The following is a 22,927-nucleotide window of genomic DNA, read 5'->3' as shown; positions in this document are numbered from 1 at the left end:
TGTAAGACTCTACTTCATTCGGAGAGCAGCTGAGTCTATAAGTCATCATGTCAGAGTTTTGCTACTGACTGATGGGTAGGACGGAGCCCTGTCCCACTTCGATGTCAAACACTCTTAGAGGCTTTGTAGACAGAGGTTCATTATGTACATTATGTCAGAGGCCTTGACGACCCGTGTGTATTCATGTTTTAATGATAGTTACAGAAATAATGAATTCAGCCAACTCGACCTATGTATGTTCTAGTTTTTGTCGAATGAGCATGAGTTACAAAGTGGTTCAATCGGGCCAGTACGGAACCGGGTTCCAGCCACGCCTTCCCAGGTTTGGGGCATGACAATAACATTGCGCTTTGTGGTAGTATTTGTTGAGTTTACGGGACAGTTCTCTCATTTGTCTCTCTTTCAATTATTAGGTACATTTGAGTTATTGCTTATTGGTGCACATATTGCACGGTTCGTGGCTTTGGGTTGTATTGGTGCAGCATGTCATTGAGAAGCTTGTATTTGGTGAGATGAGGTCATTGGACACCTAGAATATGTGCTATCGGATTTGATTACGGTATGTTTGGAAGAATAATGTCACTAATTAGCTTAAAATTTGGCTATGGTTCTTGTCGGGCGAGAGAGCTCCTTGACTTGTTGATCTGATGGGTGGTTATAAGTTTTTGCATGTTTCTTTCATCATTGGTAGGGTACGAAGGTCTAGAACAAGGTTTTATTTGATATTAGATTTTTTATCGGTACATGGTTTGTTTTTAAGCAGCTATTGTGGCCTAACATTATTGCTATACGTATTTGAGTTATGTCGTATATCATGTGATTTCATCTTGGATTATGGCTATGGCATGATACAGCTTGTTCAGACTTATATGGTGTATGGATGTGAGAGTCGGGTCTTGTATCGGATTCCAGATGTTGGAAATTGGGTTCTAAGGTTTATGAAGTAAGGTTGAAGTAAAGATCTTCAAATGTGTTGTGTGTCAGGCTTATATAGATTGGGGTGATGTGGGATCAACCCACGAGTATGTGTACGGGGAGGTTATACGGTGATTTGATGGCTTTAGAATGACTCTTGTGTCACGGCCAAATCTCTACATGTCGTGATGGCACCTATCACAGTACTAGGCAAGCTGACAATCACAAAATAACTACTCATTTTAAAAATAGAGCATGATATTTTAAGTTTAACAGTGAAAAAAATCTCATAGCTAGCCAATAAGAATAACTACGACTCAACTACAAAATCTCCCATAATCCGGGTGTCACCGAGTACATGAGCTACCAAGTGTCAACACAATGTAAAATCTCTAATACAACTGTCTGAGAGATAGAACAGTACAAAATAAACTGAAAGGAAGGAGAGTCGAGGTCTGCGGGCGTCACAACAGTTACCTCAATAATCTTCAAGGAGATAATGCACCAAGTCTAGCAACCACCATGCCCAGAAGTACCTGGATCTACACAAGAAGTGTATAGTGTAGTATGAGTACAATCGACCCAATGTACTCAATAAGTAACAGTATTAACCTTGGGCTGAAAGTAGTGACGATCTGAGAAAGGTACAGTCCAAATCCAAATAATAACAGTACAGATATAACGGGGAAATGACAGTTAAAACTCAGAGAAATTCCATAATCAATTCGTACACAGTACAGAAATGTAGACATGCTTTCAAGTTACACATTTAAGCTCAATACTGATAAAACATACCAAGTATAGCTAGTATGAGGAATGTTACATCTCTATGTCTACATGTCAGATATGCATGTTACATGTAATGCATCACAATGATAAACTCATGTACTCCCACTCTATGAGTACTCAATCTCACTGTCTCACACTCCCACTCATCACTCTCAATCACTCAGCATTGTACGGTACCTACGCTCACTACTGGTATGTCATACTCCGGAGGGGCGGATACTGCCCAAGCGCTAATATAAAGCCTATAAGACATGTTGCGGCGTGCATCCCGATCCATAATAATAACATATATAAAGCCAAGAAGGCCTGCTGCGACGTGCAACCCGATCCACAACATCACTCACAACTCGGCACTCAGGACCCAACTCAATTATCAATCTCTCCTATCTCTCGGGCTTACAAGTCCCATGTCAATCAGCCTAAACAATGATAACATAATGTAACAATAAATGACAATAGATACTGAGATATGATATGCAAATGATGAATGCGACTGACTACATAATAGCAATTTAAGCAAATAAACCAACAGCAGAAATGACCTCAGTGGATCCCAACAGAATAAGCATATAGCCAACATATGATTTCTATCATGGATTGCAGCTCAATTACTCTAACAGGTAGGGATTACATGATTAGCAAAAAGGTTTGATAACTACACGGTACCACGGAATCAACCGAGTCACAATTACCATGGTGTACGCCCACACGCCCGTCACCTAGCATGTGTGTCACCTCAACACCAACCACATAACATGTATTTCAGGATTCATACCCTCAGTACCAAGTTTAGAAGTGTTACTTACCTCAAACCGGGCAAATCACAACTTCAACAAGCCCTTGCCTCGTGATTCGTCCTCCGAACGACTCAAATCTAGCCACAAACAACTTAATACAATCAATACAAGCTCTAGGAATTGATTCCACACAATAAAGCTAAGTTCTTTAATCAAAGTAAAAAAGTCAACCTAAAACGTCAACCTCGGGCCACATCTCAGAACCCGACAAAATTCACAAAATCCGAACACCCATTCAATAACGAGTCCAACCATACTAAATTTATCCAATTCCGACCTCAAATCACCTTTCAAATCCTAAAAATATAGCTTTTCCCAATTTTTTCCAATTTCTCCAACCTAAAACACTAATTAAATGGTAAAAATAATGATGGATTCATGTATATTAATCAAATCTGAGTTAAAATCACTTACCACAATCAACTCCATGAAAATCTCTCCAAAAATCGCCTCAATCCGAGCTCCCAAAATCAAAATCAAAATAATACTCTAACCCTTTTTTTCTTAAATTAAATAGTGTGCCCAGTTGTTCCTCTTCGCGATCGCGGAAAGTCCCTCGCGATTGCGAAGAAAACAAATGCTGCCCTCAAAATACAATTCTCGAACGCAAAGAAGAAATCGCGAACGTGGTGACTAATTCCCCCAAAGGTACACGATCACGGACATACACATGCGACCGCGTCGAACAACATGTCTGACATCCCAGGCCTCCTCTTCTTTCTTAGCGAACGCGGCACCTCACACGCATTCGCGTAGCACTAACTCCCCAAGCTTTGCGATCGCAGACCAATTCTCGTGAACAAGTAGAACAACTTCACCAGTCACACAAACAAGTAGAACACCTTCGCGATCGCGTATAAGGAAACAAGCAACATGCATAACAACAGTCCAACAAGTCCAAAAATGAGCCGAACATGATCCGAATCACACCCGAGGCCCCATGGAACCCATCCAAACGTACCAACATATACTAAAACACCGTAAAAACTTAGTTGAAGCCTCAAATAGCATCAAACAACATCGAAAATACAAATCAAACCCCAATTCAAGGCTAATGAACTATTGAACTTCGAACTTCTAAAACCAATGCTGAAACAAACTAAATCAACTCTGATTAACCTCAACTTTTGCATACAAGCCATAAATGACACAATGGACCTATTCCAACTCCCGGAACCATAATCTGGGCCTGGTAATAACAAAGTCAACTCTCGGTCAAACTTCTCAAATTTCCAAACCTTTAACTTTCCAACCTTCGCCAATTCAAGCAAAAGCTCCCTACGGACATACTCCTAAGTTCAAAATCACCATACGAAGCTATCGGAAACATCAAAACTCCATTCCGGAGTCATTTATACATAAATCAATATATGGTCAACTCTTTTAACTCAAGCTTTCAACCTTGGGACTAAGTATCCCAATTCATTCTAAAACATCCCCGGAACGAAACCAACCACCCCGACAAGTCACAAAACAACAAAAGAACATAGAATAAGCAATAAATGAGAGAATGAGGCTAAAATACTCAAAATGACTGGCCGTATCGTTACATTCTCCAACTCGTAAACAAATATTTGTCCTCGAACGGGTCTTGAATCATACCTGGAATCTCAATTAGGTATGGATAGCCGCTTCGCATCGCCCGCTCGATCACCTAAGTAGCCTTCTTGACTGGCTGACCTCTCCACTATACTTTTATTAAAACTATATTCTTTGATCTCAACTTTCGAACCTGATGATCCAAAATGGCCACCGGCTCCACCTCATAAGTCAAATCCCCATGTGATGAACCGAGTTGAAGTACAAAACATGAGATGGATCATCGAAATACTTCCGGAGCATGGAAATATGAAACATTGGGTGGACACTCAATAGACTAGGTGGTAATGCAAGCTTGGAATCCACCTCTCTAACCCTCTCAAGTACCTCAAAAGGGCCAATATACCGATGGCTCAACTTGCCCTTCTTCCTAAATCTCATAACATGCTTCATGGGTAAAACTCTGAGTAATAACATTTCTCCCACCATGTAGGCAACATCACGAGCCTTCCGATCGGCGTAACTCTTCTGTCTAGACTCTGCCGTGCGAAGCCGATCCTGAGTCAACTTAATATTTTCCAGAGCATCTGAACCAAGTCAGTACCCAATAGTATAGCCTCACCCGGCTCAAACCAACCAACCAGAGACCGACACCTCCTCCCATACGATGCCTCATACGGAGACATCTGAATACTCAATTGGCAGTTGTTGTTGTAGGCAACTCTGCAAGTGGTAGAAACTGATCCCAAGTGTGTAGCATATTCTCCAATATTTGAATGGCGTGCTTGGATTGTCCGTCCGACTGAGGGTAGAATGTTGTACTCAACTCAACCCGTGTGCCTAACTCTCGCTGCACTGCACTCTAAAACTGCGATGTGAACTGCGTGCCTCGATCCGAAATAATGGACACCGGCACACCGTGAAGGCAAACAAACTCGTGGATATAGATCTTAGCCAGCTCTCCGAAGAATAGGTAACTGGAATGAAATATGCGTACTTAGTCAGCCGATCCACAATAACCCAAATAGCATCAAATTTCTTCAAAGTCCATGGGAGGCCAACTACAAATTCCATGGTCATAAGCTCTCATTTCCACTCTAGAATCTCAAGCCTCTGAAGCAAACCGCCCGGCCTCTGATGCTCGTACTTCACCTGCTGACAATTCAAGCACTGGGCTACAAAGTCCACTATGTATTTCTTTATCCTCCTCCACCAATAGTGATGCCTCAAGTCCTAATACATCTTCGCAACAGCCAGATGAATGGAATACCGCGAACCGTGGGCCTCCTTAAGAATCAACTCATCTAACCCATCCACATTGGGCACACAAATTCAATCATGCATCTTCAACACCCCATCATCTCCAATTGATATCCCATTGGCATCACTGTGCTGAACCATGTCCTTAAGGACAATCAAATGGGGTCGTCATACTGACGCTCTCTGATGCGATCATATAAAGAAGACCGAGAAACCATGCAAGGTAGAACCCGACTAGGCTCCGAAACATCTAACCTCACGAATTGATTTGCCAATGCCTGAACATCTGATGCAAGCGGTCTCTCACCAACAGGAAATATGCAAGGCTACCCATGCTTACTACCATTCTACTCAAGGCATCGACCACTATATTGGCCTTCCCATGATGATACAAAATGGTGCTATCATTGTCTTTTAACAGTTTCAACTATATATGCTACCTCAAATTCAGATCCTTTTGCTTAAACAAGTGTTGTAGACTCCGATGATTTGTAAATAACGTGCAAGACATGTCGTAGAGACAATGTCTCCAAATCTTCAATGCATGGACGATGGCTGCCAACTCTAAATCATGAATGGGGTAGTTCTTCTCATGAGGTTTCAACTAGTGTGAAGCATAAGCAATCACTCTACCATCCTGCATTAAGACACACCTAATGCCAATATGAGAAGCATCACAATACACTGTATATGAGCATGATGCTGAAGGCAAAACTAAACTGGAGCTGTGGTCAAGGCAGTCTTGAGCTTCTGAAAACTCTCCTCAGACTCATCAGACCACCTAAATGGGGCACCTTTCTGGGTCAACCTGGTCAAAGGCACTGTAAAGGATGAGAAACCCTCCACGAAACGACGATAATATCCAGCTAAGCCAAGAAAACTCTGAATCTTAGTAGTTGAAGACGGTCTGGGCCAACTTTAAACCACCTCAATATTCTTCGGATCCACATTGACCCCCTCAATGGATACCACATGCACCAAGAATGCCATCGAACTGAGCCAAAACTCAAACTTGGAGAACTTAGCATAAAGATTCTCCTCCCTAAACGTTTGTAGTACAAGCCTCAGATGATATGCATGCTCCTCCTGGATACGTGAGTACATAAGAATATCATTAATAAATACTATGACAAACGAATCAAGATATGGTCGGAACACAATGTTCATCAGATGCATTAATGTTGTTGGGGCATTGTTTAGCCCAAAAGACATCACAAGGAAATCATAGTAACCATAGCTTGTTCTGAATGCCGTCTTCAGAATATCACAGTCCCAAATCTTCAACTGGTGATACCCAGACCTCAAATCAATCTTAGAGAACACTCTAGCTCCCTGAAGCTGGTCTAATAAGTCAACAATGTGCGGAAATGGATACTTGTTCTTAATTGTAACTTTGTTCAACTGCCTATAGTAGATGCACATCCACATAGTACCATCCTTCTTATTCTCAAAAAGAACTGGTGCACCCCAATGGAGACACACTAGGCCCAATGAACCCCTTATCAAGGAGCTCCTAAAGCTACTCTTGCAGTTCCTTCAACTATGATGGTTCCTTACGATACGGAGGAATATAAATGGGATGAGTGCCCAACATCAAGTCAATACCAAAATCAATGTCCATGTTGGGTGGCATGCCTGACAGGTCTGCAGGAAACACATCTAGAAAGTGTCACACTGCCGGAACATAATCAATAGTAGGAGTATCACCACCAACATCCCTCACAAAATCCAAATATGACAAACACCCTTTCCCAACCATCCGTTGGGCCTTCTGATATGAAATCACCCTACTGGGAACATAGTCCAGATAACCTCTCCACTCGGTCCTAGGTAACACCAGCATTGCAAACTTCACAGTCTTAGCGTGACAATCCAGAATAACATAACATGGGGACAACCAATCCATGCCCAGAATCACGTCAAAATCAACCATACTAAGGATTGAGAGATCAACTCTCATCTCCAATTCCCCAATGGTCACCGCACACGACCGATACATACATTCCACAATAATAGAATCACCCACACTAAGTATATACATGAACAGGCGAAACAAAGGACTCACAGGCATATCCAAATAGCGAGAAAAATATGATGAAACATATCTAGGGTCAACTAATATGAAAGCATCCTTGTGGCATACTGAGACAATACCTATGATCACTACGTCTGAAGCAACAACCTCTATCCTGGTAGGAAACGCATAGCATCGATCCTGACCGCTGCCTGATCGGATTCCCTCTCTAGGGCGATCTCTAACTGCCTGAGCTCCACCCTGAGCTGGCTGAGCGGGTGGTGAAGTAACTGGTGCAGAAGTCATAACCCGAGCCCTCTGTTAAACTAGACCTCCTAATAGATGGGGACAATACCTGCTCACATGTCCAAACTCCCCACACTCAAAGCAACATTGATCCGTCAATGGTAGTGGAGATTGAATTGGACCCCGAAAACCAGAATAGCTACTAGAAGAACCTGGTACAGATAAACCCTGAACTGATGGAGCACGGGATGAACTCTAAGCTTAGAGGGCACTGAAAGATGACTGACCCGGACGAGTATTGTATGAACCATGGCTAGCCGATACACCACGATGAACCAGATGAGCCATCTGAGCGGGCCTATAAAGGCGACCCCTACTGTGGTGGGATTGTCCTCCAAAAGAAACACCGCTCAAACCACCTGAACCACAAGGCCTATTGGCCTCCCTTTTCTCACACTTCTGACTATGAACTTACTCTAGCCGGCTGGCAATATCAACCACCTCGTCGAACCTAGCACTTGATGCAATCTCCCGAGTCATGACGAAGCGTAGTCCATAGTTGAGGCCATCAATGTACCTCTTAGTCCTCTCCCTCTATGGGAACTAACCAGATCACGTGACGAGCCAACTGTGAAAATCTCATCTTATATTGGGTCACTAACATACACTCCTGGCATAGCTACTCAAACTACCAATGCAACACCTCCCTGCGGGTCTGTGGAACAAACTTCTCTTAGAAGAGAACTGAGAAACCATGCCACGTAAGTGGTGCAGCGCCGGCTGGCCTGCTCAACTCATAGGCCCCCCACCATGTGAAGGCTGCTCCCGATAGCTAAAACATAGTAAACAAGACTCCACTAGTTCCAGAATACACGCCGTTTGAAGGATCAGCTGGACCTGTCTAAGAAATCCTGAGCATCCTCTGACTCAGCCCCACTAAAGTTTGGAGACCTGAGTCTCCCAAATCGCTCTAGTCTCTTCTGCTTCTCATCACTCATTGGTGGACCAACCGGGGCCTGAGCCGATGTAACCGGCTGGGCTGGTAGTACCCCTGATATCTGAAGTCCCTAAACTACCTACTCTAGAGTACGAGAGACGGGAGTCTGAGCACCTCCCCCGGCCTGAGAAGTGGCCGGTGCGATCGGAACAGAAACCGCCTGAGCAAGCTTAGTGTATACAGTTAATATCTGGGCCAGAGCCTCCTGAAGGACTGGAATCACTATGGGCACAACTGGTTCCTGAGCTGGTCCCACTGGCTTAACCACATCTGGTATCTGCTCTTGAGCTGGAGCAACTAGTGGCTCCACTGGTGCTGCTCTAGCTGTTGTACAAGCTGCACATCGGCCTCTACCACGTCCCCGACCTCTCGTGGTCCTAGATGGTGGTACTGGTGGCCGTTTACCCAATCCAGTCGCACGTGTCCTCACCATCTGTGAGAGAATAGAAATATAGAAGTTTAGTTTCCAAAATCAACAAATTGGCAGGACAAGAATACAAGAAAGTGAAGTTTCCTAATGATTCGGTAGCCTCTCAAAGATAAGTACAGACGTCTCCGTACCGATCCGTGAGACTCTACCAAACCTGCTCATGACTCGTGAGACCCGTGTAACCTAGGCTCTGATACCAACTTGTCACGACCCAAATCACAATATGTCATGATGGCACCTATCACAATACTAGGGAAGCCGACAATCACAAAATAACTACGGATTTTAAAATTACAAGCATGATTAATTAAGTATAATAGTGAAAGAAATTTCATAACTAACCGTTAAGAACAAATGCGACTCAACTACGAAATCTCCCAAAATTTGGTTGTCACCAAGTACATGAGCTACTAAGTGTCAGTACAATCTAAATCTCTAATATAACTGTATGAAAGATAGAACAGTACAAAATAAATTGAAAGGAAGGAGAGTCGAGTTCTGCGGGCATCGTAGCAGTTACCTTAATAATCTCCAAGCAGATACTGCACCAAGTCTAGAAACCACCGTGCCTAGAAGTACCTGGATCTGCACACGAAGTATAGAGTGTAGTATGATTACAACCGACCCAATGTAGTCAATAAGTAACAAGACTAACCTTGGGCTAAAAGTAGTGACTAGCTGAGAAAGGTACAATCCAAATCTAGATAATAACAGTATAGATATAATGGGAAATGATAGTAATAACATAGAGAAATTACATAATCAATTCGTACATAGTACAGAAATGTAGACATGCTTTCAAGTTCCATAATTTAAGCTCAATACTGATAAAACATGCCAAGTAGAGATAGTATGAGGAATGTTACATCTCTATGTCTATATGTCAGATGTGCATGTTACACGCAATGCATCACACTGATAAACTCATGTACTCCTACTCTCGGAGTACTCAATATCACTGTCTCACACTCTCACTCATCACTCATAATCACTCAGCACACTAAATCACTCACTGTTGGACGGTAACTGTGCTCATTGCTGGTATGTCAGACTCCGAGGGGAAAATCCTGCCCAAGCGCTAATATAAAGCCAATATGGCCTGCTACGGCGTGCAGCTCGATCCCATAATAATAGATAAAGCCGATAAGGCCTGTTGCGGTGTGCATCCCGATCCATAATAATAATATATATAAAGCCAAGAAGGTCTGCTGCGACGTGCAACCCGATCTATAATAATAATATATATAAAGCCAGGAAGGCCTACTGTGGTGTGCCGCCCAATCCACAACATCACTCACAACTCGGCTCCCATGCCCCAACTCAGTCATCAATCTCTCTAGTCTCTCGGGTTCACAAACCTCATGCCAATCAGCCCAAACAATGATAACATGATATAACAATAAACGACAATAGAAACTGGGATATGATATGCAAATGATGAATATGATCGAGTACATAATTGCAATTTAAGCAAATAATTCAACAACAAAAATGACCTCAGTGGGTCCCAAAAGAATAAGTATTGGCCAAAACATGATTTCTAACATGGATCGCAGCTCAATTACTCTAACACGTAGGGATTACATTATTAGCAAAAAGGTTTGATAACTATACGGTACCACGGAATCAACCAAGTCACAATTACCACAGTGCACGGCCACACGCCCGTCACCTACCATGTGCGTCACCTCAACACCAACCACATAACACGTATTTCAGGGATTCATACTCTCAGTACTAAGTTTAGAAGTGTCACTTACCTCAAACCGCGCAAATCACAACTCCAACAAGCCCTTGCCTCGCGAAGCGGCCTAACGACTAGAATCTAGCCACAAACAACTTAATACAAGCTATAGGAATCGATTTAGTACGATAAAGCTAAGTTCTTTAACAAAAGTCAAAAGGTTAACCCCAAAAAGTCAACCCCGGCCCACATCTCAGAACCCGACAAAACTCACAAAATCCAAACACCCATCCAATAATGAGTCCAACCATACTAAAATCATCCAATTCCGACCTCAAATTTTCTTTCAAATGCTCAATATATAGATTATGAAGTTTTCACAAATTTTCTCAATTTTTCCAACCCAAAAGACTAATTAAATGGTAAACACAATGATGGATTCATGTATATTAATCAAATTCGAGTTAGAATAACTTACCCCAATCAATTCCTTGAAAATCTCTCCAAAAATCGCCTCAATCTGAGCTCCCAAAGTCCAAATGTGAAATAATACTATAACCTTCATTTTTTTGAAATTATATAGTCTGCCTAGTTGTTCCTCTTCGCTATCACGGAAAGTCCCTCGCGATTGCGAAGAAAAAAAAATGCTGCCCTCAAAATAATATTCGCGAACGCGAAGAACATATCGCGAACGCGGTGACTAATACCCCCAAAGGTACACGATCGTGGACACACACATACAACCATGTAGAACAACGCGTCTAATATCCTAGGCCTCATCTTCCTTCTTCGCGAACGCGGAACCTCACACGCATTCATGTAGTACTACCTTCCCAAACTTCGTGATCACAGATGAATTCCCACGAATGCGTAGAACAACTTCACCAGTCACTCAAACAACCCTTCTCGATTGTAGACCTTTACTCACGATCGCGTATAAGGAAACCAACAACAGGCATAAGCCGAACATGATCTGAATCACACCCGAGACCCTCGGAACCCCATCCAAACATACCAACACATTCTAAATATCGTACGAACTTAGTCGAAGCCTCAAATCACATCAAACAAAATTGAAAACTTAAATGGCACCCCAATTCAAGACTAATAAACTATTGAACTTTCAACTTCTAAAACCAATGCCGAAACACACCAAATCAACTCTGATTGACCTCAAATTAAGCACACAAGTCATAAATGACACAACGGACCTATTCCAGCTTCCAGAACAAAAATCTAAGCCTGGTAACAACAAAGTTAATTCACGGTCAAATTTCTCAACTTTCCAAACTTTCAACTTTCCAACCTTCGCCAATTCAAGCCAAAACGACCTACGAACCTCCAAATCAAAATCCGAATATTTTTCTAAGTCCAAAATCATCATTTGAAGTCATCAGAACCATCAAAACCCTATTATGGAGTCATTTACACATAAGTCAACATCCAGTCAACTCTTTCAACTCAGGCTTCTAACCTTGCGACTAAGTATCCCAATTTATTCCAAAATATACCCGAAACCAAATAAACCACCCCAACAAGTCACATAACAACAAACGAACATAGAACAAGCAATAAATAGGGAAATGGGTCTACAATACTGAAAATAACCGATTGGGTCATTACATTTTGGTACTTTCGAGGACGAATATATGTTTAAGTGGTGGGGAATGTAACAACACGACCGGTCATTTTTAGCATTTGCACTTTGTTTTGTGGTTTGAGGGCATGAGTAGCCTCGTATGTTGTATTATTACTTGTGTGTATCGTCGGTTTCTGTTTTCGGGTGATTCAGATTTAGTTTAGAAGAATGATTTTCATGATAGAAGCTTTAAGTTGAAACAGTTGACCAAGTTTGTATTTTATGTATTTGACCTCGGATGAGAGTTTTGATTATTCCATTAGTTCTAGATAGTGATTTTGGACTTGGGCGTATGTCAGGATTTGCATTTGGATGTTTCTAGGAGGTTTCAAAACAATTTAGCGAAAATTAGCAATTTGAATTTTTGGAATGTTCATAAGTTTGACCGGAAGTTGATTTGGAACGTTAAATATAAACGAATTATATTACCATTATTATTTTGGAATTACTAAAATAACCTTTATATTTTAATATACAAGTTTTACAATCAACTAATTAATCTTTAATTTTTAATTATATAGCTTATTACTTTAATTAATCCAAAATTAGTTTCATAATTCAATAAATGATGTCCTTTCAAGTGTCAGAAACCATTTAGGAACTTTCCCACCAAGAAAGAGGTCTTATCTACTTTCTGGTAATACAAAATTTTGTCACCGAAAAGTAGGGGGACTATATGTATGGGGTAAAATTGATAAATGAGAGGTGGATGCTCGACGAGTTGACACGTGAAAGTAAAGACAGGTAAGTTATAAGTAAGTAAATAGTTGACACCGGATACAAATATTTGATCGATGCTGAATAAGTTGCGAAGGCATTGAAACCAAGAACGAAGATTTGAAAGGAAGATATCAATTGGAAAAGATAGCATTCAATGAGCAGCCGTTACAAAGAATCTTTTTATTAATGTTCAACCGTTACGCATCCATGAAGAGGGGTTTTATTCATCTTAAAGAAGAGCTTGATTTGAGGATCTTGTCTCCCTGAATAAAGCTATAAATAAGAGAATTTGTATTCATTATGGACACACAAAACATTTTGTATACCGAAAAGGCAAAACAAGCTCTTATTCCAAATAATATTCTCTACTTTGTTCTTCATATTATTCTTGTTATTGTTCTCGGAGAAGTTCAACCCACAATCAGGCTTGTGTTTATTTTTAATTTATTTTCATTAACTAATTATTGTTCTTGATTATCTTATATTCTTGGATTAAATTAATTCACATGTCTATAAACCACATTACAAATTCAATTGTAGCATTTTACGGGTAAACAAGTACGTCGGGAAAGGAGAGAGGGGCACTCGAGGTGTTATTTTACTTTAATTAGTGAGTAATAATTGATGATATCAAATAGGTAAAATTTCCATGCGCACTTAAAAAAATTAAGTGATTCCCAATTTATGGAACATACACTTTTCTCTTCTTCTTTCCTGTTGTTTTCTTCTTTTTATGCTTAAAATTTCTTCTTTTTCTTAGTTGCAAAATGAGTTTGTTAAATTTATTATTTTTTTGACAATTTGATGATTGATTTGTTCTTTATGATATCTTAAAGTTGTGTTTCAAATTTGAGCTCATTTGGAGTAGATTTAGGCATTGAATCGTGTATTGGATTGTTAAAATTCGAAGAACAAGTTTATGTTTTACTACTTAAGATTAGAAATCTAAAGTTGCCTTAAATAGATTCATATTTGATTTTTGAAATTGCATTGAAGAGATTGAAGTACTTCAGATTCGAATTTCTGAAGTTGCATTTGAAAGATACAAGAATTTCAGATTTGATTTCTGACGTTACACTGTAGAGATTGAACTACTTCAGATTCGAGCGGGTATAATTTGCAAAATTTTATGCACTACAAGTATAACTTCAATGGTGACTCCAAAAGTGGGTATATATGATAATGCCCATCAAATAGGAGCTGATGAGTCATTTTATAGGGCCAGCTATTATAACCTACTTTTCGCTGTCAATTGAAATCTTAAACTAATGAAGAAAATATATTGACATCTTAAAATTGAATAGATTTTCAAATTCAATGTTTTGTTAAGCTTGTCTAATTCAAGGATCTTAAGTTTTTCAAAGTCAACAACAATAATAACAATTAAGGTAACAATTCGTAAGAATCACATGTCTCTACTGTCAAATAACACCCATGTGGAATATAATATTCCAAATAACCCTCTCGAATTTTAGATGACTCTTGACTCAATAGGATCCATTGATTGAGAGTAAAGGAATGCCAAGTTCCTTCGCAAGTCAGAAATTAAGAAAAGTAGCATTTAAGCATGAGATCATGGTCATCCAATATGCTTTAAGTGCTCTCTTTTTCCATGCCCTTTTGTTTACTAAGGTTTTTATAAGACGAAAAGTAATCTTATTAATCATCATGAGTACAATTTGATTTTTTCCTTTGATTTTCCTCTTCGGATTGTTCTTCACATGAAGTGTTCGGCCACATTTCGAGTTGATTTTGAGGAAGAATATTTCTTGATCACTTCGGCTTTGAGAAAGATATTATTTTTATGTGTTGATCTCTTTGTGACTATTTCAAATTTATTAAATTTTTGACATGAATATCTTTGTAAATATTCAAAAAGTTTATGGGAAGGTAACTGTTTATTCATTTGATTGTTGAAAGCCAATTTGGTTTGAGGAAATTACACAAACTACCTATGCCCAAATATATTATCTTTTTTTTTACCCATTTGAAAAATAGTTAAAAAAATACACCTATGTCACGACCCGAAATCCCAACCACGGGGCCGTGATGGTGCCTAACGTCTACTTGCTAGGCAAGCCAACATTAGCTACACTATTTATTTTAGCAATTTTAAAACCAGATTAATGAGAAGGTAAAGCTGTAAAACTTCAAAAGATATGATAAACTCCAAACACGCTGTCTAGTCCAATCTCAGAATTATGTGTCACAAGTACATCAACTACTAAAACTGCTACAAGCAGGGTCCGAAATAAAATACAACTGTCTGAATAAAGTAAACAGTACAAAGATAAGAAGGGGACTTCAGAGTCTGCGAACACCGAGTAGCTCTACCTCAAGTCTCCGAGTAAGGATAGTCCGAGCAAGCCTCCATTAAACGCCGTTGGGACCAACACCAGAATCTGTACAAGAAGTGCAGAAGTATAGTATAACTACAATCGACCTCATGAACTCTGTAAGTGCCGAGCCTAACCTCGACGAAATAGTGACGAGGCTATAATAAGACATTAACTATAAACCTGTACGAATATAAGTGACAACAATATAAAAATAGAGAAACAAGAATTAACATGAAAATCAGAAAAAAAAAAAAAAAGTACATAGCAGAGGACCCCAAAATATTACCTATGCTCAAATTATAATACAACCACGGATATGAAACCAACAATCAAGAACAGTCATAATATATCTTCTCTGTTGCGGCACGCAACCCGATCTAAAATAACATATCAATATTTTTTGCGGCGTGCAACCCGATCCCAAGCAATAATATCAACATTCGTTGCGGCGTGCAACCCGATTCCACACAACAATATCAATATCCGTTGTGGTGTAAAATCTGATCCCAAATAACAACATCACTATCCGTTGCAGCGTGAAACCCGATCCCAAAGAATAATATCAATACCACAACAACTACAACGTAGCTCTCAACATATGAGAAAGGAACCAAAACAAGTAAATACTCTAAGGCAAACCAATATAACAAACTAAAGCGAAATAGAAGCAAGTAAAGGCAAATAGACAATTAAAGGCATAGAAAAGGTAAAAACAGACAATAAGTAAAAATATGGGTACACGAAACATGTAGAAAAAGAGGGAATATAACAAGGAAGACATGTATTTAACAAATAAGGGCAAGTAGAAATGAAGGCATAATATGAATAGTAGCACGTGGTAAAAGAAGGCATGATGTAGTTAAAATACACAGTTACAAACCCGTCCCTTATGATTAACCCATGACAACTTATGTACACTCGTCAACCTGCATATACGCCATTCCCTCACATAAAATAAAGTAGCAAATAAACAAGTCCTAATTCCCTCAAGTCAAAGTTAACCACGACACTTACCTCTTCCCGGAATCAATTCAACAATCAACCACGACTTTTCTCTTGGAACAAGCCTCCAAACCAATAGAATCTAGCCAATTATCAATCAAACAATCCAAAATAAGCTTTAGAAACCCCTAATTTCTACCTTGGAATTTATGGATTTGATGATAAAACTCATGGAAAAGTACTTGAAATTGATTAAAAACTAGTTAAAGTTGGTTACCAATTAATTTGGGAAGAAAATCCTCTTCAAAAATCGCCTCTAGAGTGTTTAGGGTTGAAAATTGGTGTAAAATGAGCTAAGTCTAGACTTTACCATCTTTTACCCAGTTGCAGATGCCGCAATTGCAAACTCTTGTTTGAAATTGTGACCATCGCAAAAGCGAACCACTGATCGCAAAAGAGATTAGTGTCCCAGCCATCAGTGGTCGCAAAAGCAACACAATATTTGCATTTGTGAACCTCCCCCATTCGCATTTGCAATTCTACCTTTGCATTTGCGAAGGTTGCCCGATTAAGCTCCAGTCGCATTTGCGACACGTTAACCGCAAAAGCGGAGGCCACACATTTGTGATTCCATCTTCGCAAATGCGAAGCCAATAGTCCCACCCTAGTTATCGCATTTGCGAGCCCAACTTCGAAAAAGCAGGACTCGTAATTACGAATAGGTCATCGCAATTGCGAGACCCGCAGACCTAAAGCACCAGATAAAGTATCAACAGTTCAAAGTTTTCCCAAAACACATCCGATCATGCAAACAAGTGTAATTACATCATACAAACTCATTCGCTACCTCAAATCATCCAAATAATATCAAATAACAAGAATCGATCATCAAACTCAAGATTTCAACTTAAAACTCATTTTTTACAATCTTTTACATAATGCCTCGAAACGTCCAACGCTAGAAATCCCATGGTACTTGCTAGATCGTAGTTCTTCCTCTTGTGGCGGTTTTGGAGGGTTCTTCAAAGGTAAGTAACCTCAGATTTCATATTTTTCTTGTTGATTAAGCTAAGAATCAGTCCCTCCTTAATATATATTGGAGTTTAAAGTCGAAATAAAAGTGTTTACACACCAACTTGAATACAAAAGTTTATTCAAGAAAAGAATACAACTCTTATAGTGTTGTGGTGTGACTGAGGATTGTTGTGTGCTACACTAGCTCAGGATTTCATGTTGTATATACTTCCTAAGTTAATTAAATCATGTTCATTTTTGTGCTTAAGGTTAATCATGTGTTGGTTTAGTTATTTGAGTGAAACTCTACAAGATAGTAATTGACATGTCATAAGGAATGGTTATCTTTTATTGTGGGCTGTGTTGAGGCTATATATGTAGTTTGTTATGGCTGGAAATTGTTATAAATAGCTTGATTATGTTATGTCTGCTGTTTTTAAGCTTATCTATGTGCTAATTAAGTTGATTGAAGAAGATAACATGAAAAATAAGAGGTTGACGATAAAGATTAAAGTGTTAGGCATGTGGACTATATTTGAAGATAATTCTTATGATATTTTGGGTTGAAAATGATATGGTAAGATTAAGTATAATGCTGTGGATATTGTAGGAAGATTCATGGAAAAGTAATTGGATTATACCAAAAATATTGACCGTGGTCAACTCAAATCTCATTTTAAGCCAAAAATCATTTTTTCTTCAAAACGTTATGTAAAAACTTTCCAGGAAATGTCACGGACCATGCATGCAAACCAATAAACATCAAATGAAGCTACGGGAGGTCTCAGGACATGGAAATTAAGTCTAGTACTCAAAATGATCATATCGGGTCGTCATATTCTCCACCTCTAAAAGAAACATTCGTCCTCGAACGGACATAGAAATATACGTCGACTAGTAAAACGGTGGGGGTATCTATTCCGCATATCGATGTCGGATTCCCAAGTAGCCTCCTCAATTGATAGAGCTCTCCATTGCACTTTCACAGAAGGAAAACTCTTAGATCTCAATTTACGAACCTACCGGTCTAGGATAGCCACCGACTCTTCCTTATAGTACAAATTCTCGTCGAGATGCACTATGATGAAGTCTAAACATGTGACATGTCCTCACGGTACTTCCGAAGCATGGAAACATGGAATACCATATGTAACCCTACTAGGCTAGGAGGCAATGCAAGCCTATAATCAACCTCCTCAACTCTCTCCAAGATCTCGAACGGCCCAATAAACCTTGGGCTTAACTTACCCTTCTTCCCAAACTGCATCACACCCTTCATAGGCGACACTCGGAGAAGAACTTTCTCACCCTCCATGTAGGGCACATCTCAAACCTTTCGGTTTGCATAACTCTTTTGCCTGGAGTGAGTTGTCCGAAGTCGCTCTTAAATCACCTTAACCTTATCCAAAGCATCATAGACCAAATAAAGTGCCCAACAATCTAGCCTCACCGGGCTCAAACCAACCAATCGATGAACAATATCGCCTCTCATATAAGGCCTCGTACAAAGCTATTTGGATGATCGACTGATAGCTGTTGTTGTAGGCGAACTGCGCTAGAGGTACAAAATTGTCCCACTTACCCCCGAAATCCATAGAGCATGCCCATAACCTGAATAGTGCGCTCAAACTGTCCGTCGGTCAGACCATGAAATGTGGCACTCTACTCAACACCCGTGCCCAACTCACACTGCACGACTCTTCAAAAATGCGATGTGAACTGCGTGCCTCAGTCTGAAATGATGGAAATAGGCACGCCGTGCAGGCGAAAATCTGAGCCAACCGCTCTGAAGAATAGGAAGTCATCACCGGAATGAAGTGTGCGGACTTAGTCAACTGATCTACAATAACCCAAACTGCTTCATATTTCCTCAAGGTCCATGGTAAGCCTACCACAAACTATATAGTGATGCGTTCCTACTTCCACTCGAGTATGTCCAATCTCTTAGTCAATCCACTCTGTTTCTGGTGCTCATACTTCACCTGTTGACAATTCAAACGCCTGGAGATATAATCCACAATATCTTTCTTCATCCTCCACCACCAATAGTGTTGTTTCAAGTCATAGTACATCTTTGTGACACCTGGGTGAATGGAATAGCATGAACTGTGAGCCTTCTCAAGTATCGGTTCTCTCATCCCATCAACATTTGGAACATAAATTCGGTCTTGAAGCCGCATAACACCATCATCTCCAATCATAACCTCCTTAGGACCACTCCACTGCCTTGTGTCTTTTCACACTGTATATAGGTAAAATCGGACCGATAAGCTGGCCCAGTTCACGATAAAATAAATCGAGTAAGGAATGCAATGACAAGGAACCTGAATCAAGATAAGGGACTCATCGAGTTCGGCATCGGGGGCACGACGCCCACCCTCGAGTATATCGAGGCCATGACCCTGGATCGGTCCAAATCACAAGAGACTTTGGAGAGCATTATTAGGCGATCGAACAAGAATAACGGAAGGCCGTGATATCCTCGATCAACCGGGTATCATGGCGCAGATCTAGGCATGTATCAACGGGAATTTAGTAATTAGTTAAACGGGAGATTTTTACCTTTTATAAAATTGTACTTAGGGTAAAACTCCCATACTATATAAAGGGGAGTCTGATTATTCATTGGGGACATGGTAACACGCATCCCAAAGCAATATACTATTTTTTTCACTATTATTCATAGTTCTTATTCTCGTTTATTAGTGCTGGCCATGTGAGTCCGAATCGAGGGTGGATATTTCATCAAGGCTGGAATTATCCTCCTCACATGGTTTGAATTTACTATACCTTTATTTGTTTAATCTAATATAATTTATCGTTCGTATCATAATAATCCACGTATCCTTAAAACCACTTACAAATTTAACTGTTATCCATTTTTTAGGGTAAACAGTTTGGCAACTACCGCGGGGATAAGGATAATAATGGCAATTTGATAAGAATTTCCATAACGCATCCTACTTTACACTTGTTCTTTGAATTGTCTTCAATTTTAGGTCAAAGTTCAAAATGTCGAACTCCCAATCTGCACCTCTAAACGTGGATGCTGAATTCGGTCACCACGACTAGAACAACAATATGGTACCCAGTAACGAGGTGCTCTATGTCGATCCCAGCGGAGTCCCAATCGCGGACCCGATCGACGCTAACTCATATGTGACAATCAATGTGAATCTGCCTACTGATCCAGAGAATAATGTCCGTGAGGGAGTCCGATTGATAGCCTAAAATACACACGATGGTGAAAGAGGTGAGATCAACTTGTGAGTGATCTTCGAAATGCTGCAGTCCCGGCAGGCAGCGATAGCCCAACTGCAGAACCAAAGCCGCGCCCCCGGCAGAATTGAGCCTGAGCTGTCCCGAAAAATCACTCGCATAAACGAATCAATTACAGAGAGACCGAGAGAAGCTGGACCCGGGACTAACCCCGAGATCATAAAAATGCTCGAGGAACTGACTAAACGGGTAGAATCGGGAGTAAAGAAAATCGAGGCCAATGACAAAAAGGTAGAAAGCTACAATTCCAGGGTACAAATCCCAGGAGCATCACCGATATTTCAGGGTCTGGCTTCCAAGAAGTTTGTTCAGAAACCTTTCCCTCCGAGCGCGACTCCGAAGCCAATTCCAAAGAAGTTCCGCATGCCCGAAATTCTTAAGTACAACGGAACAACCGACCCAAATGAGCATGTAACCTCCCACATGTGCGCCATCGAAGGGAATGACTTGGAGGATGATGAGATCGAGTCCATCCTGCTGAAAACATTCAGGGAAACTTTGTCGAAGGGAGCTATGATATGGTTTCACAACTTACCCCCTAATTCTATTGACTCGTTTGCTATGCTTGTAGACTCCTTTGTGAAACCACACGCCAGGGCCATCAAGGTCGATATCAGGAAGTCAGACCTTTTCAAAGTGAAACAGAGATATAATGAGATGCTCAAGGAATTCGTGTCCCGATTTCAAATAGAACGAATGGACCTGCCTCCGGTTGCGGACGATTGGGCCGTACAGTGCTTCACCCAAGGACTCAATACTCGAAGCTCATTGGCTTCACAACAGTTGAAGCAAAATCTGATAGAATATCCGGTTTTGACTTGGGCTGAAGTACATAACCGGTATCAGTTAAAAATTAGGGTCAAAGATTGTTACATTTCGCGTTTTCGTATGTTAATATTTCGTCGTCAGTTAATCGACGTAGACTCGGGGATGAGATTATCTTGAGGTTATAAGCATTTATGCTATTTATAACAGGCGATAAGTAAGTGCCGTGAAGGTTAAAGAGTAAACGAATCAAGAAAATGAATTTCGTTGAAAGTTGTCAATTTGGAATATAATATGATCCGAGCCATAATACCCGGTAATTATGGACTAATGTCATACAAGGTACCCCATGACCATAATAGTAGAGTACATAAAGTGTGTTAAAAGTGAATAGTATTTTAAGTAATTTGAGATAATTCTTAATTAGGTGGGTAATTAGTTAATTATTGGTTAATGGGAGATTAACTAGTTAATTAAGGAATTGGTGGGTGATTAACTAAGGCTTTTGGGTAAGCCTTAACATTGCAGCCAAATTGTGACTCCTAAGTCCACATTATAAGGTGGCACATTAAGAGAGATTGGTGGCTTAGTCATCTTATGAAAGTGGGGCCCACCTAAAGGTTAAAGGTAACCTTTCTAATTCACAAAATCAATTGCTCACATCTTAAGAAAAAGCTTCAGCAAAGATAATTTTGCAATAGCAACGTTATTGCATTGCTCACATCTTAAGAAAAAAGCTTCAACAAAGATAATTTTGCAATAGCAACATTACTGCTTCAAGCATTTCATACGAAGACTACTTATTATTATAGCAACATGGGATTTGCGATTATAAGGTGGTACGGTACAATCTTTTTCAAGAATATCATATGGATTGTTCCCTATTTCGATCTCGTTGTTACGTGTTTCATCGCGATTGGCGTGTGTTAGAAGGATTGTTGAGAGAATCGGTTCAGGTATGTTAAGGGTATCCCTTCTTTCTTTTTGGCATGATTCATACTATACAAATGAAACGAGCAAAAGCACAGCTTTCATAAATGACTCTATTCATAGAAGTACTAGGAATGCCTATGTTCTTGATTCCCCATGTGAATTATTATTACATCTTCTGTTCATGGGTCTCAAAAAAATATGTAGTTGATAAAATTTATCCGAAGGCATATTGATCTTATGACATACCGAGAAATCTTATTAACATATTTCTTATGCATTTCATTCATTTATACATGAACATTGACCCATGACCATATGGCGTTATATACATGTATATTATATGTATATGGGATATGGGAAAAGCTTACGGCATTATATATGCACCACCACCTGATCATCTGGTGTATGTTGATGACTTTTCCCACAGTGGCCGAGATGATATGATGGGATGCCCTCAGAGGCTTGATGATGTAATGTACACCTATACCACGACATTTATATGCACGTGCATGATATTATAAATGTTTCAGGATTTACAAAGTTATTTAGACTTACAGGTGGAATTCTTTATTCCATGCTTCATTTATGTCTTTTATGCACTGACTTTCATGCCTTGCATACTCAG

At 40.0% G+C, this 22,927-nt stretch overlaps 1 protein-coding gene across 1 annotated transcript; it reads right to left on the bottom strand.

The window, feature by feature from the left end:
* Positions 1-6,969: 6,969 nt before the first annotated feature.
* Positions 6,970-7,620, bottom strand: LOC138905844 (uncharacterized). Its single transcript, XM_070194360.1, has one exon. It carries the CDS (start codon positions 7,618-7,620, stop codon positions 6,970-6,972), a length of 651 nt encoding a protein of 216 aa, XP_070050461.1.
* Positions 7,621-22,927: the final 15,307 nt, after the last annotated feature.

The sequence above is a fragment of the Nicotiana tomentosiformis genome, chromosome 2 (genome assembly GCF_000390325.3).
Source record: "Nicotiana tomentosiformis chromosome 2, ASM39032v3, whole genome shotgun sequence".
NCBI classification, from domain to species: domain Eukaryota; kingdom Viridiplantae; phylum Streptophyta; class Magnoliopsida; order Solanales; family Solanaceae; genus Nicotiana; species Nicotiana tomentosiformis.
Note: the sequence above shows the minus strand (reverse complement) of the source record. Positions and strands in the feature narration are given on the sequence as shown.

Excerpts from the sequence above, each read along its gene's own strand:
- LOC138905844 (XM_070194360.1), bottom strand. The coding sequence starts at position 7,620 with ATGACTTCTGCACCAGTTACTTCACCACCCGCTCAGCCAGCTCAGGGT.